General features: G+C 40.7%; 1 protein-coding gene across 4 annotated transcripts in view; it reads left to right on the plus strand.

The window, feature by feature from the left end:
- The window catches only part of myripb (myosin VIIA and Rab interacting protein b), a 387,218-nt gene that overhangs the window by 332,719 nt on the left and 37,797 nt on the right, over positions 1-16,702 (plus strand). For all 4 annotated transcript variants that reach the window (XM_061965577.2, XM_061965578.2, XM_072913491.1 and 1 more), the window contains 4 exons: positions 6,580-6,666; positions 8,101-8,198; positions 8,333-8,413; positions 8,541-8,702. In XM_061965577.2, coding sequence (XP_061821561.2) covers positions 6,580-6,666; positions 8,101-8,198; positions 8,333-8,413; positions 8,541-8,702 — 428 coding nt within the window. The remainder of the gene's footprint in view (positions 1-6,579; positions 6,667-8,100; positions 8,199-8,332; positions 8,414-8,540; positions 8,703-16,702) is intronic.

Here is a 16,702-nt window from a genome sequence, read left to right on the forward strand (position 1 = left end):
TATCTTATTAAAATCCCATATTTTTTAAATCTTTTATTTAACTGTACTTTGTGCAAACCTTTGTTTGTGGCTGGCTTTTGGGCAAAAGCAGGTGGCTGACAAGGTTTGATGCTTTGAAGCTTGATGATTATAAGTCCACATTTTGAAAGTCTTTGCATTACATGAAAAACTCGGTACAGATGTACCGATGCACCATGAAAGTCCCGTATGCAATTCCTGCCCTGTAAGGGTCTCCACTTTGCTCGCGCATCAGTGGCACCAGCTGACCGCCTGTGAGTACTTTGGAACTGGGGAGAGGCTCACAGTAGCACCCAGAGGTGGGACCAAGTCATTGTTTTGCAAGTCACAAGTAAGTCTCAAGTCTTTGCCCTCAAGTCCGAGTCAAGTCCCGAGTCAAGACAGGCAAGCCCCGAGTCAAGTCCAAAGTCAAGACTGGAAAGTCTCAAGTCAAGTCCTAAGTCCTGCATTTTGAGTTTCGAGTCCTTTCAAGTCCTTTTAACCACAGACTAATATATTAACACAGATTGTGTATTCTTTTCAAACGCTGCATTTATTTATTAAAACAAGTGCATTTTAAATTGCAGGAAAGAAAATTGTGCTGACATTGCACTTTATAATAGCACTATTAACCAGTCATTTTAAACATTAACTCATTCCTTTACAGAACAAACACATTGAAAAATAAAGTGCAAATGTACTTATTTGTACAAAAGTGTTAACATTGAAAAAACATGACATATACGTGAACATAACAAAAAAGTTGTACTTTTTATATGTCAGGGCCCTATGCTGCATTGCATTTGCAAAAGACCAAATTAGCCAAGAGTCTGTCAGTCATTTGTGCACGATGGGGGCGTAGTATGATGCCACCATGGCTGAAAACTCGCTCCACTGGAGCAATGGAGGCAGGCACTGCCAAGACTCTCATGGCCACTCGGAACAGTGAAGGAAGAGTCTTCATGTTCAATGCCCAGAACAAAAGGGGGGGAGAGTTTTTTTGGGTTGGTGCACTACTTGTAAGTGTATCTTGTGTTTTTTATGTTGATTTAATTAAAAAAAGAAAAAAATATATATATATATTTCTTGTGCGGCCCGATACCAATCGATCCACGGACCAGTACCGGGCCGCGGCCCGGTGGTTGGGGACCACTGAGGTAAACAACCAACAGTATGTCAGAAAGCTAGCTAAAACGGTACACATATTCATAATATAGTATACATTTTAACTGACCTTTATTTTACTATTTTTGTCTTTTTTTAGGTGGCTAAAATACGCGGTGCTGCTGACCGCCGTCTAACGTTACGTGTGATATATTGACTAACGTAACCCTGCTTAAAAAATCACTGAACAAAAAGTATGAATAAGGTAGTGAACTGCAACAGATTCCCGTGTTTGCAATAACGTTATAACGTTAGCAGTGAGTTTACAGCCTCACTGATTTAACTACACAGCAAATAAAAGTCACGTTACTTAGCCAATAAACGTTATCTTACATTCAAAACTTACCGTTCTTTGTGCAACTTCAAATGCCGGACGAACTTGGAAGTTGTTGCCTCTCCATCAGTAATTTTCGAACCGCATGTGTTGCATACTGCAAACCGTTTTGTGTTGACCACCTCGTAATTTGTATACCCAAACGAAATTATTTTAGGTATCATTTTTTGTTCACTGGCGTGTGGTTTGGACATGTCTTCTTCGTTGGTTGTCCTGCAATTTGATTGGATGAATGCTGTGTGATGAAAACAAAGTAGATCTAATTTGATTGGCTGTTGTACTGACAGCACACCAGCTGACACACGCAACGCTGATAGACAAGTACACAATGAAAAATACGGAGCGCTCCCGAATAACTTTTTCATCTTTGGGTTTTGGGGAAAGTAGCAAGTCATGTCAATTCAAAAGGCTCAAGTCCAAGTGAAATCACAAGTCATTGATGTTAAAGTCTAAGTCGAGTTGCAAGTCTTTTTACATTTTGTCAAGTCGAGTCTAAAGTCATCAAATTCATGACTCGAGTCTGACTCGAGTCCAAGTCATGTGACTCGAGTCCACACCTCTGGTAGCACCCGTCACTGCTCGTTGAGGACAGCACAGCTGCGTGTCAGAGTCTCCAAGACACAAAAAAGTCTCCAATTGCTTGTATTCCGTTACGTGACTTATTTTCGGAAGGGAAAAAATGCAATGGTTAACCAAGCCAAAGATAGCTGCTGTGACATAAGGGGCCTAGATCTTCCTGCAAAAAAACAGATAAAGGCAAAAAATCAAAATATGCAATGGAAAGCATCCCTATACTTATTTTATTTTTTTTAATTGTCGAGTGATATCAAGAACCATCCGTCGGTGGAATTTCCAGACATATCAAACTATCTTGTGCTCCCACGTCATTGTACACGACAAAACAGATGAAAACTTGGAAAAGCATGGCGGTCTACAACTTATTTGTGTGTTGTGTCGTTAAGGACATTGGTGTCAAAACTCATCGTTTTTGATCGGGGGAAGGTTGCATTTCATGATTCAACTTTCAACAAGCGTCCATGTAAACAAACTACCGGTAAAACTACGACGATATAGCACCTGACAGCTGACAATCGGACTGCATATCCATTTAACAAACTAAGAATTGCGGAATCATTGCCATATTTGATTTTTGTCCTGTTGTCATGTGTCCTCTGAAACGTTTGTGTACAAAAGAAAGAAGAGGGGAAATGTAGAAGTACCTTTCCTGTCAAAGTATCATTGACTCTGACTTTCTTGTTTCTGTCTAAAAAATGAAAATACAAACAATACTTTAATGGGAAATACTAAACAGGTAAAGTACATTAAAAAAAATTATCAAAAACAATCCTTTAACAAAGTGGTCACTGCAAACTTGTGTATTCTTCGACTCTGCTCCCTTGTACTGGAGTTTGTGCCACTTTACTCATCCTTTTTTGTAAAATCCTGCACCCTTCCGCCCTCCTTTCTTACCTCTCGAGGAACTCTGAAGAAATGTTTGTCCTTTTTGCGATTTGAACGGTTGGTACAGCCGAAAACAATTTTAGCATAGGGCAGTTTTCTTCGAGAAAGACTAAATGGCGCCTAGTACCCATTGAGAACAGGTGCTGGCTTGCTCACCACGCATATTCAATGAGCCGGACGTGACATCATGTAAATCCAAGTAATAACACCGGAAAAGTAGCTGTTTACAAAAAAGTTACCAAAAGATTGGAACGTTGCCAGATTTAGCGACAAACTCGCTGCATGTGGTGGCTGTCTGTTAAATGTTTTAACTTATCTCTGGTGAACGCAAGGAAACTGCCGCCAGCTTAATTTGTTGTTCTCTCTTTACTGTCCATGTAGCATTCATGCTCGCATTGCCATCCTTACGTTCATGTTTCGTTTTAAGATGCTATTTTAAACTTGATCTGCGCCGATGATAAGAAAGTCTGTCGCCGCAGTACCAACTAATTACCGTATTTTCCGCACTATAAGGCGCACCGGATTATAAGGCGCACCTTCAATGAATGGCCTATTTTAAAACTTTGTTCATATATAAGGTGCACCGCATTATAAGGCGCATAGAATAGACCAGTGTTTTTCAACCTTTTTTGAGCCAAGGCACGCTTTTTGCGTTGAACAAATCCGGAGGCACACCACCAGCAGAAATCAAAAACTCAGTTGACAGTTAAAAGTCATTGTCGGAATTGTTGGATATGACTTTAAAGCATAACCAAGCATGCATCACTATAGCTCTTGTCTCAAAGTAGGTGTACTGTCACCACCTGTCACATCACACCCTGACTTATTTGGAGTTGTTTGCTGTTTTCCTGTGTGTAGTGTTTTAGTTCTTGTCTTGCGCTCCTATTTTGGTGGCTTTTTCTGTTTTGTTGGTATTTTCCTGGAGCAGTTTCATGTCTTATATTTCCCGCATCTACTTTGTTTTAGCAATCAAGAATATTTCAGTTGTTTTTATCCTTCTTTGTGGGGGCATTGTTGATTGTCATGTCATGTTCGGATGTACATTGTGGACGCCGTCTTTGCTCCACAGTAAGTCTTTGCTGTCGTCCAGCATTCTGTTTTTGTTTACTTTGTAGCCAGTTCAGTTTTACTTTCGTTCTGCATAGCCTTCCCTAAGCTTCAATGCCTTTTCTTAGGGGCACTCACCTTTTGTTTATTTTTGGTTTAAGCATAAGACACCTTCTTACCTGCATTTACAAAGCAATTAGCTACCGGCTGCCACCTACTGATATGGAAGAGTATTACACGGTTACTCTGCCAAGCTCTAGACAGCTCCAACACTCAACAACAACACATAATTTGCAGACTATAATTACTGGTTTGCAAAAAAATATTTTTAACCCAAATAGGTGAAATTAGATCATCTCCCACGGCACACAAGACTGTATCTCACGGCACACTAGGGTGCCGCGGCACAGTGGTTGAAAAACACTGGAATTGACGCCAGTAGAGGCTGGGGTTACGTTATGCATCCATTAGATGGAGCTGCGCTAAAGGGAATGTCAGCAAAACAAATAGTGATTGTACTGACACTTCTACTTGCTGCTCTCTGTTCAACAACTCACTGTTCGAGTTTGTCCTCCAACTGTAGGCATCTCGCTTTGTTCCCTCGGAAACTCTGTTTAGTCTTCTTTACTTGGCGCAGGTATCATGTTGCTTCCTCCACTTCCGCACCATTGATTCGTTAATGTTAAATTCTCTCGCTGCTGCTCTATTCCCGTGTTCTACTGCGTGACTGATCGCCTTGAGTTTAAACTCTGCGTCGTAAGCGTGTCTCTTAATAGGATCCATTTTTGGGTCTTTACATAAAGTTTAGGTCTCGCAACTACGGTAAGCAGCCGCCGACTTCATTTTCCCCCGTAGAAGAAGAAGCGCTTCTTATTCTACGGTAAGCAGCCATAGAAGGGGGAATATGAAGTCGGCGTAGTTACCGTAGTTGTGAGACCTGTTGTGGCTCAATATTGGTCCATATATAAGGCGCACCGGATTATAAGGCGCTCTGTCAACTTTTGAGGAAATTGGAGGTTTTTAGGTGCGCCTTATAGTGCGGAAAATACGATATTTCAATCTTACCTAAAGTTCCGTCTGAGTTTGTTTTGAAGGGCGAAGAGCACATTGCTCTAACTATCATCACACTGGCGTGTGACGTAATCATTGCCTGTGCAATGCATGCCACCTTCTGACGGTCAGAACAAACACTGTGATTAATCTTTATCCGTTTATGATAGCACAATCATTTATTTTTATTAATGACATGCGTTAGACCAGTGTTTTTCAACCAGTGTGCCGCGCCACATTAGTGTACCGTAAGATATTGTTTGGTGTGCTGTGGGAGATTATGTAATTTCACCTAAGTGGGTTAAAAATATCTTTTGCAAACCAGTAATTATAATCCGCAAATGTGCTGTTGTTGAGTGTCAGTGCTGTCTAGAGCTCGGCAGAGTAACCGTGTAATACATAGATAGATGTCGGGAACGACGACGATGGTTTGCAGGTAAAAAGGTATGTAACGCTTAAACTAAAAATAAACAAAAGGCTAGTGCCGCTAAGAAAAGGCATGGAAGCTTAGGGATGGCTGTGCAAAACAAAGCTAAAACTGAACTGGCTGTAAAGTAAACAAAAACAGAATGCTGGACGACAGCAAAGACTTACAGCGTGTGGAGCAGACGGCGTCCACAAAGTACATCCGTACATGACATGACAATCAACACCAAAATAGGAGCGCAAGACAAAAACTAAAACACTACACACAGGAAAACACCAAAAAACTCTAAATAAGTCACGGCGTGATGTGACAGGTCGTGACAGTACACCTACTTTGAGACAAGAGCTATAGTGATGCATGCTTGGTTATGGTTTGAATTCATATCCAACAATTGCGGGAACGACTTTTTACTGTCAATATCGGCTGCTGAGTTTCATTTTTTAATGTTTTCTGCTGGTGGTGTGCTTCTGGATTTTTTCAATGGAAAAAAATGTGCCTTGGCTCAGAAAAGGTTGAAAAACACTGATGTAGACAAACTGACAAATAAGAATAAAAAAAAAAAAGACAATATTTTGATGACTCTGCTTCTTTGACGCCGTTACCCTAACATTACAATATGACATTGTCAATCTTCTGCTGTTGTTTGCTGTCTTTTCCAACATTTAAGTCCCTTGTTTTGTGCATGGTCTCTGTGTTGCGGCTATATCCTTCTCTCTCACTGGTGTGTGTGAAAGGCAGAATTTAAAGCTCTGATTGACTCGCTTGGGGATGCAAATCTTCTAGACCCCGACTATAAGACAACTTGTCTTCTTCAGACTTTATATTGGAGTCAATACCCGAATGTATGAAGTAGTGTGTTTGTTCTGAAGGCAAACTGTTTTCTCACATGAATTGTAATTTTCACTGCATGTCATTTTGTCAAAATAGCATTGGGAAGAGGGTTGACAAGACTACAAAAAGGGATTTTGATGGCATTGTGCATAGCAGCAGAGCTTTCTACATTATTTACAGCTTTTGATACGAGCACTGTTTGCATTACTGTGACAGGGCGTCAGATTGAAGGTTGTACTTAAAGCCTCGCCGTCTCGCTCTCCCACAGAAAGCAGTGTACACGAAGGAAGTTTCTACAACGACAACGATGGCAGCGTCTGCGGCAGTGACTCTGTCTTCTACAAACAGAGTGAAGGTGAGTCTTTTCTCTGTCTGCCTTTTATTGATTTCTTCTTCTTGTCTTTCCGCCTTGTGTGCCTTTTCATGCTTTACACAAATTGTCCACCAAACAAATAGGCCGCAAAGGAGCGTGTCGGAAGGCTAAAGAAGCAGTAAACGTGCTAGTACCCTTTAAAACATCGCCCATAAATCCACCACTTAAACCCACACACACTCACATCCAGGTGAGTGCAGACCTCTGCAAAGTTGCAAGACAATACTTTTTATTGTTGTTTAAAAAAATAAAAAAAAAGATTCCATCCATTTTCATACCACGTATCCTGATCACGGGTAAGCTGGAGCCTACTCCAGCTGACTTTGGGCAATAGGCGAGGTACACTCCAAACTGGTCACCAGCCAATTGCAGGGCACAGACAACCAACCCTTCACACTCATATTCACATTTATAGACAATTTAGATTCTTCAATTAACCTGACATGAATATTTTTGGAGTGTGGAGAAAACCCACACACAAACGAGATTCGAACACAGATTTCCTAACTGTGCAGCCTACATGCTAACCACATGCTTTTTCAAAAATATTTGTATTTTATTTTATCAATGTATTTTATTCGGCAGGACAATCATTTTTTTGTGGTTTTAAAACAATCGTGTTTTATTTAAATAATGAATTAGTTTGTTTTATTAGGCGGGATCATTCTTTTTGTCGTGTTTTTAAAAAATATATAGGTTTTAATCTAATTAATAAATATACTATATAAGGCGCAGCAACTCTTTTTGTTGTTTAAAAAGATGTATTCTATTTAATAATTATTTTGTATATTTTGTAGGCAGGTCAATCATTTTTTTTTAAAACAATCAAATTAATTAATTAGTATATTTTATAAGGCAGGATAATAATTTTTGTTGTTTTTTAAATGTATTTAATTAATTTATTTTACTGTATTTGGACAACTCTATTGTTGTTTTTGGAAGAAGAAAAAAATATTTTCTTAAATTATATTCATTTTATGAGGCAGGACAATCATTTCTGTTGTTTTATTAAATCAATTCATTACATTTAATTATGTAATATATTTTATTAGGGTGGACAATCATTATTTTTGAATCAATTTATTCTATTTAATTAATGAATGTTTATTTTATTTTGGCAGGACAATCCGTTTTGTTGTATTTTTATATATTAACATTTTTTTGTATGTATTTTTTGGCAGGACAATCCTTTTTGTGGTTGTATTTTGAAATAGTTTTAATAATTAATAATTAATTACTTAATTTTATTAGGCAAAACAATCCGTTTTGTGGTTGTATTTTTAAAAAGTTTTAATTAATTAATTATTGTATTTATTTTATTAAGCAGGACAATCATTATTTGATTGTACACCACCTCTTGCATACATCTGAATGTCCTCATTTTGAGCTAATATTGCTTCATTTGTGCCATACCAGGACACAGTATGGCTGAGACGCTCACAGTCGCCTTGCGCGTTGCTGAGGAGGCCATAGAGGAAGCCATCGCTAAGGCCGAGGAGTTCAGCGACAGTTTGGTGAGACCGCTTGCTGGTGGTCATAAACAAATATTTAAAGACATAATCAAAGAGTAAAGAGTATCATTAGTTTGTGTGAGTGTACAGTACCTAACAAAGTGTCTGTACACGTGTGTTTGTGTGTGCGTATACAGGAGAAACAGAATGAGGCTCGGTATCTGCGGGACCACAAAGAAGAGCTCATAGAGGAACTTGCCACCACCATTGTACAAAAGGTACATCGAGTTAGTTTGTTTTTGCATTGATATCTAACACCATTAGGGCATGATTGCTTGTATTTGATTTTTGCATGTGAATGTATTTTCTTGCTGGCTTGTAAGTCATCCCTCGTGTCTCTCTCAGATCATCCAAAGAAGGAAGCGTTCCGAGATGCAGACAGAGTATGACTTTGTCTGGCCTCAGCCTCAGTCCTTGATTCAGCCCAGTGATCAGGCCTCAGCTTCGCAACCTCAAACGTTTTTACAAGGACCCGCAGATCCCCACAAGGCGTCCTTCACCCTCTCTGTAAGTCTGAGACACCACATATTCACTTTAGGCATCTAGCATAGTCTAATGCAGGTCTGGGCAATTATTTTGACTCGGGGGCCACATTTAGAGAAAATAATGTGTCTGGGGGCCGGTATATCTATTTTTAAGAACACTAATACAAAACCTCACAATAATGTCTGATTGAATGCTAAAAACGTTATGACAGACCGCCTTAAAAAACGTAATGGAATTTTTACATTTTCCTATGAAGGATAAAACACTGAATATTGACAAAATATGAACGCCACGCCCCCTTTTGATCGACATATTTTACAATCAAGTGAAACTTAACAAAAACGCAACAAACAGTGAAATATGAACGCGAAGGGTACAAAATAAACCCACCTACAATCTGATATATCACTAAGCTTTAGAACTTTGTTGTACAAATCTCCTTCCGCGTCTGTGGAAACGCTTCCCGCCCACACTGCTTGGTGCCTAGTCTGAGCTGCTGTGACGTAGATTACCATAGTAACTAATTAGATGACCATAGTAACTAATTATATTACCATAGTAACTAGTATATCATGCAAAAGCACAGTTTTGACCATTGAAATACTTTGTATAGTTGAAGACTTACGGTCATTTGAACACATCACTGCACATCATAATGGCAGCTACACTTTCCATCTTAAAGATCTAGAAAAATTATTCGGGAATGTCCGGCGGGCCAGATTGAAAAGCTTAACGGGCCCCATGTGGCCCCTGGGCCTTAATTTGCCCAGGTCTGGTCTAATGGGAAGTTGATACCAGTTGGAATATTTTTTTGAGTCAGTTTCTAGTTCGTAAATAATTTGGATATTTTAACGATGTCATAAATGACCTGAAAACTGATGTTCAATAAATGACATCATGGATCTGTCCACACCATCTTTACTGAGATCCAATACAGGAACTGTATGAAACTTGAACTATTTTGGTCAACTTACTTTACAACACGAAAGTGACGACCGGAAAAAGAGAATATTCCGCCCCTCTCTCCACCGTGACTATAAATAGTATAATGTGTCTATAAAATTGTCATAACTGTGATATTTAGATATACGCTGGCTGCATGGTGACGTCAACACACACTAGGGAAGAATGTTAAAACAGTTACGCCTGATGTATGACACAGAAGAATGCAAGCGATGTATATGAGTAAAGCATCCAAATCCATCTAACCGTCTCGTTATTGAACCAGCAACAAAGGACACACAGAAACATTACAGTGGCGACTGTTTAAAAGGAAAGGAGGAAGTTCCGATGCTGAACAGTCACAACTCGCAACGTGAGTTATAAAGCTAAAAGCTAACCAGTCAGCAACATACAGTGGATGCTAAGAAACGAGCAACGTAAAAAAAAAATCGCTATTCTGCCGTTCGACACAGAGACTGATCCAACTTCAGTCGGGACAAGATGGAGTAAATGGATCGAACGATTTGAAAACTTTCGAGTTGCAATGAAAATTGTGATTGATGGAAGAAAAAGGGCTTTGCTTCTGCACTTAGCTGGGGAATGTGTGCATGACATACAGTACAGGCCAAAAGTTTGGACACACCTCATTTCAATGCGTTTTCATTATTTTCATGACTATTTACATTGTAGATTGTCACTGAAGGCATCGAAACTATGACACCTGTGAAGTGAAAACCCTTTCAGGTGACTACCTCTTGAAGCTCATTGAGAGAATGCCAACAGTGTGCAAAACAGTAATCAGAGCAAAGGGTGGATATTTTGAAGAAACTAGAATATAAAACATGTTTTCAGTTATTTCACCTTTTTTTGTTAAGTACATAACTCCACATGTGTTCATTCATAGTTTTGAGGCCTTCAGTGACAATTTACAATGTAAATAGTCATGAAAATAAAGAAAACCCATTGAATGAGAAGGTGTGTCCAAACTTTTGGCCTGTACTGTATATAACACGCTTGCGGGTGTATATGATGATTTAGAAACAACAAAAACGTATTAATTTTTTAATATATTTTTCCCCTCCCTCAGAGGGGGGGCTCGGCGGGGCGGTTGCTGGTTGTTCCATCTCCATCGTTGGGGTCCCTGCAGGTGGGGTGGGTGGTTCCCGTGGCCCTGTGCCGGGTGGTCCTGCGGCGGCCGATTTGGGTGGGGTGGCCGGGGGCTGGCCTCGCCGCGCTCTCCGGGGGTGGGGGGTGGGCTCGTGGGGGCCCGGTTGCCGGTGGGGCGGGGGCGGTCTTCTCGTCCGGTTGCGGGGAGTCTCTGGGTCCCTCGGGCGGGGCGTCTCGCCTTTCTGCCCGTGTGGGGTGTGGTCTCTCGCTGGCTTGGGGTCTGGCTGTCCCCTGCTTTTCTCGTGCCCTGTCCTCTGCCGGGTGCGTCTGTCTGCGGCCTGCTGCTGGCCCTTGTGGGCGGTACGGTGGGCCGGGCTCTGGGGTTCCTGTCGCTGGCCGGCTTGGCTGCGTGGGGGCGGTGGTCCCTGGTTCCCTGGGCACCACGCCTACTGTTTGTGGGTTGGGCTCTCAGGGGTGATGGGGCCGTGCTCTGGCTCCCACGCACTCTGGGAGTCGAATATATTGTACATACAAATTCACATATGCTCACATACGTACATAGGTACCTACGCTCCCACATACATACACAAATACAGTACATATTTACATACCTAAAGTTCGTACATCCACACGCACATTCAGTATACAAACATACACATACTGTACATATACACTTACTGTACAAACACATATACACACTCTGTACATATACATTCACTGTACAAACACATATACACATTCTGTACACATACATTCATTGTACAAACACATATACACATTCTGTACATATACAAGTACATATGCATACTTACACTCATGCACATAATCACGTTTCATCAAACATATATTAACGTTGTTGCCCTAGGGTAAACTGGGTGTAACACATGGCACACTGACAAAGCTTAACCTATTGTTACCATAACAATCTACAAGGTTAATGTAGGTTGCTTCTCTTTCTCCCCCTCCATTTTTCTGCATTCTTTCGTATCTCAAGTTATCATTACGTATATGTATTGTTGCATTTAAACAACTGTATTGTTGATAATAAAGGTAAATTATTGGTATTGTTCATTATCAATAGCGCTATTTCTATTGGTATTTGTATTGATCCATTTGTAGTGTAATAATGCTCATTGTCATTTCTGTATTATTTTTTATTTTTCGCTAACTGCTTATTTGCTATTACTTTTACCATCATATTTGTACATGTCGTATTTGCTGATGTTGCTCTATTGTTGTTGTTGTTTGCTGTTGTTGTTTTTGTCTCTCTGTCTAATCCCCCTCTTGTCCCCACAATTTCCCCCTCTGTCTTCTTTTTTTTCTCTTTCTATCCCCTCCTGCTCCGGCCCGGCTGCACTAAATGATAATATAAATACATTTAATAAAGTCAAATACAAATAAGGCAACAAGAGAAGTATCCTACACTTCTCTTTTGTAAAGTAAATCTGAACAGCCGACATGGGCATCTACATCTACTATATGATTTGCCTGAGAAGCTGGACAGGACACAAAAAAAACAAAAAAAAAACAATGCTTGATGAATATTTCACCCCAAAGAAAAAAACTAAATATCTTGTGTACAAGTTTAGGAAAGACACACAACAACCGGGAGAAAATCTGGATACCTATCACATGAGGTTACGCATGTTATCCAAAGACTGTGAATTTACTGATGTGGACAGTGAGCAGAGGTGGGTAGAGTAGCCAGAAATTGTACTCAAGTAAGAGTACTGTTACTTTAGAGATTTATTACTCAAGTAAAAGTAAGGAGTAGTCACCCAAATATTTACTTGAGTAAAAGTAAAAAGTATGTTGTGAAAAAACTACTCAAGTACTGAGTAACTGATGAGTAACATACACACACACACACATATATATATATATATATATATATATATATATATATATATATATATATATATATATATATATATATATATATATATATATATATACAGTATATAATTTATATGTATTTATTTAGCTGTTTTTGTTTACATGTTAAAGATGTTTTAATGAATATACATGCATGTTTAACATATAGATTCCTTTCTTTCATGAAGACAAGAATATAAGTTGGTGTATTACCTGATTCTGATGACTTGCATTGATTGTAATCAGACAGTAGTGCTGGTAACGTCCACGTTTTCAAATGGAGGAGAAGAAAAGTTCCTCCTTTCTGTCTAATACCACATGAAAGTGGTGGGTTTTTGCCATCTTATTTGTCCAGCTTCCATATTCGTTTTTATACACTTTACAATAAATATATTGGCGTCAAACTCCTTAGCTTGCTAGCTTGTTTGCGCTGGCTTTCGGAGACTCTTGTTTTGAAAGCGCAGGCGCGATGGAGCGGCACTTTTATTGTGAAGACAGGAACTGTGCAGTCAGTCTTTAGGCTTTTGACGGGATGTACGGTTGAAATAAAAAGTATCTTTTTTCCTTCACACTTTTGATTGATTGATTGGAACTTGTATTAGTAGATTGCACAGTACAGTACATATTCCGTACAATTGACCACTAAATGGTAACACCCCAATAAGTTTTTCCACTTGTTTAAGTCAGGTCATGTGACCACCTGGCTCTGTTTGATTGGTCCAACGTCACCAGTGACTACATCTGATTGGTGGAACGAAGTGAAACGTCACCAGTGACTGCATCTGATTGGTGGAACGAAGTGAAACGTCACCAGTAAGGCAGGCACTTTGAAGGTCTGTCTGACAGACCAAAACAAACAAAGCGTGCATTAACAGATCGATAAAAATTAGTAGCGAGTAGCGAGCTGAATGTAGATAAAAGTAGCGGAGTAAAAGTAGCGTTCCTTCTCTATAAATATACTTAAGTAAAAGTAAAAGTATGTTGCATTAAAACTACTCTTAGAAGTACAATTTATCCCAAAAGTTACTCAAGTAGATGTAACGGAGTAAATGTAGCGCGTTACTACCCACCTCTGACAGTGAGATAAAAGCACAGCTCATTCAGAGCTGCACTTCCTCGAGACTCCGCAAGAGGGCGCTCAGAGAACCTGAAATGACGCTGGAAGCGCTGCTGAATTTTGGGAGAACACTAGAAATATCAGAACAGCAAGCAGAGGGCATATAACAAGGTGCATCCGCTGCTGTTAACATACTTGAACACAAATATACAGTAAACCACAAGTGAGTGATCAGAAGGGAAATAAAAATGCTAACAAAGAAACCCAATGCAGAAACTGTGGCGGGAGATATCCTCAGAGAGGAGACTGTCCAGCAAAAGGCAAGGACTGCAATGTATGTGGAAAACCAAACCATTTTGCAAAGGTATGCCGCTCAAATCAAAGAAAAAGACAGAAAGCTACATCATGATCACAATAAAGACACCACTTTTGGACAACAGAAAAACACAAGACGTGTAAATCGAGTGACTGCATCAGAGTGTGGTACACGGGATTCATTAAGCAGTGATGATCAGTATGTATTTTCAGTAAATGGTGAAGCCTGCCCCAAACACCCCAGAACCCACATACTGCTCAATTATGTGCAAGTTGAAGGGTTGATTGACTCTGGAGCAGCAGTTAACACTATCAGTGAAAACATATACAATATGCTCAAGCCACAGACAGAAATTAGTGCTGCCAAAATCAATATCTTTTTAGAAGGGTTCAAACATGCTTTACTAATTATTGGTGTTTATGAGTGCTGTGTGAAAGCAAAGGACAGAAACACGCAAACAACTTTCTCTGTTCTATGTGCTTTCTATGAGCGCTATAAGTATCCAGTTGATAGAAAAGCGCTATATACATCTAATCCATTATTATTAGTAGTAGTATTATTATTATTATGTGCTGAGGGGCAGTGGACACTCTCTTTTGAGCTCTGGCACAGCTAGCAAGGTTGAATTAATCCAGCTGGTAGACCCCAACATCAGGAGTGTGTCAGACCAACTGATTGACAGTTATCCAGAACTGTTCACTGGCATAGGCAAGCTCAAGGATTTCAGTGTGAAGCTACCCATCAATCCAGATATACAGCCAACGTGTCAACCACACAGAAGGGTGCCATTCCACATTCGACAGAACGTCGAAAAGGAATTACGAAAGCTGGAAGAGGACGACATAATCAAACGAGTGACCGGACCAACACCTTGGGTCTCTCCAATAGTTACCCTGCCAAAGCCTAAAGACCCGGATCAAGTAAGGATCTGTGTTGATAAGATGACATCATTGTGTACGGCTCATCTCAAAAAGCCCATGACGATGCTTTTCGAGCAGTCTTTTCCAGACTCAAAGAACGCAGCCTCATACTGAATCGCAACAAGTGGGAGTTCAACAAGCAAAGATTGGAATTATTTGGCTTCATCTTTTCAGCTGACTGCATCTCAGCTGATCCTCGCAAAGTGGCAGCCATACATCGAGCATCAGAGCCCAAAGACCCTGCCAAAATCAGAAGCCTTCTCAGTGTGGCAAACTATTGCTCCAGGTTTATCAAAGACTTTTCTACCATCACTGCACCGCTCAGAGAACTCACCAAGAAAGGAGCACCTTGGACTTGGGGTGCTGAGCATTCAGCTGTGCTACAAGCGCTCCTTCCTCACCTGCGACACTACCATGTCCTACTTTGATCCGAATAAGGACACTGAACTTGTTGTGGATGCCAGCCCATGTGGTTTAGGTGTGATTCTTTTTCAGACAGACAAGGGAGAGAAGCATGTCATAGCGTATGCCAGTCGGGCACTGACGCAGATCGAAAGGCACTACTCGCAGACAGAACGAGAGGCCCTAGCGATCATCTGGAGCTGTGAGCATTTCCACCTATACCTCTACAGTAATTTGTTTAGCCTTGTGACTGACCACAAGCCGTTGGAGCTGATATGGAAACACCCAAAATCAAAGCCACCTGCCCGGATAGAGCGATGGGGACTTCGACTCCAACCCTACGACTTTAAGATTTTCTCCAAAAAGGGAGTTGACAATCCTGCTGATTGCATGCCTCGACATCCGATTCCATTCCAGACTACCGGGAGCACAAGAGCCTCCAAGATTGCAGAGGAATATGTCAACTTCATATCGCAGTGGGCTACACCCAAGGCAATGATGCTCGGCCACATCAAAGCAGAGACACTGAAAGATGACATTCTGCAACAGGTCAATGCACACATTAAGAACAGTTCGTGGCACACAATCACTGACAAAGTACCGGATGCTGCTACGCTTCAGCCGTACAGATTATGTCAGAAAGGAACTACACTGTCAGCAAGCGAAGACCTCATACTCAGATGCTGTTAGGATTGTGATTCCAACATCCCTACAACGCCATGTCCTGGAACTTGCTCACGAAGGCCATCAAGGCATTGCCAAGACAAAGGTCCTGCTCAGAGAGAAAGTGTGGTTTTCAGGCATTGATGAACAAGCAGAGACAATCATCAAAAACTGTCTCGCCTGTCAGGCCAACACTCCAGTCACCAGGACTGAGCCACTCAAAATGTCCAAGCTACCCGAGTCACCATGGCATTCAGTAAGTGCCGATTTCTATGGACCTCTCCCATCTGGACAATATCTGTTTATATCTGGTGATTGTAGATGACTACACACGGTATCCAGTAGTGGACATTCTACATTTAATTTCCTCCAGTGTGGTGATACCCCGCATGGACAACATCTTCTCATTGTTTGGGATACCACATGTTGTGAAGACAGACAATGAACCTCCACTTAATGGTTCCCAGTTTTCCCAGTTTGCTCAACACATGGGATTCCATCACAGAAAAATAACACCACTTTGGCCACAGACAAATGCGACTGCAGAAAGATTCATGCGTACAATTGGGAAGGAGATTCCTATCTCTCCAATCCACGGTATCCCATGGAAGCAACAAATAAACATCTTTTCGCGTGAGTATCGAGCTACACCACACTGCACAACAGGGAGATCTCCTGCAGAATTGATGTTCCAACGGCGCATGAACACAAAGATACCATCAGCCTGCTCAGCAACCAT

This window comes from Nerophis lumbriciformis, linkage group LG07, assembly GCF_033978685.3.
Source record: "Nerophis lumbriciformis linkage group LG07, RoL_Nlum_v2.1, whole genome shotgun sequence".
Classification (NCBI taxonomy): Eukaryota; Metazoa; Chordata; class Actinopteri; order Syngnathiformes; family Syngnathidae; genus Nerophis; species Nerophis lumbriciformis.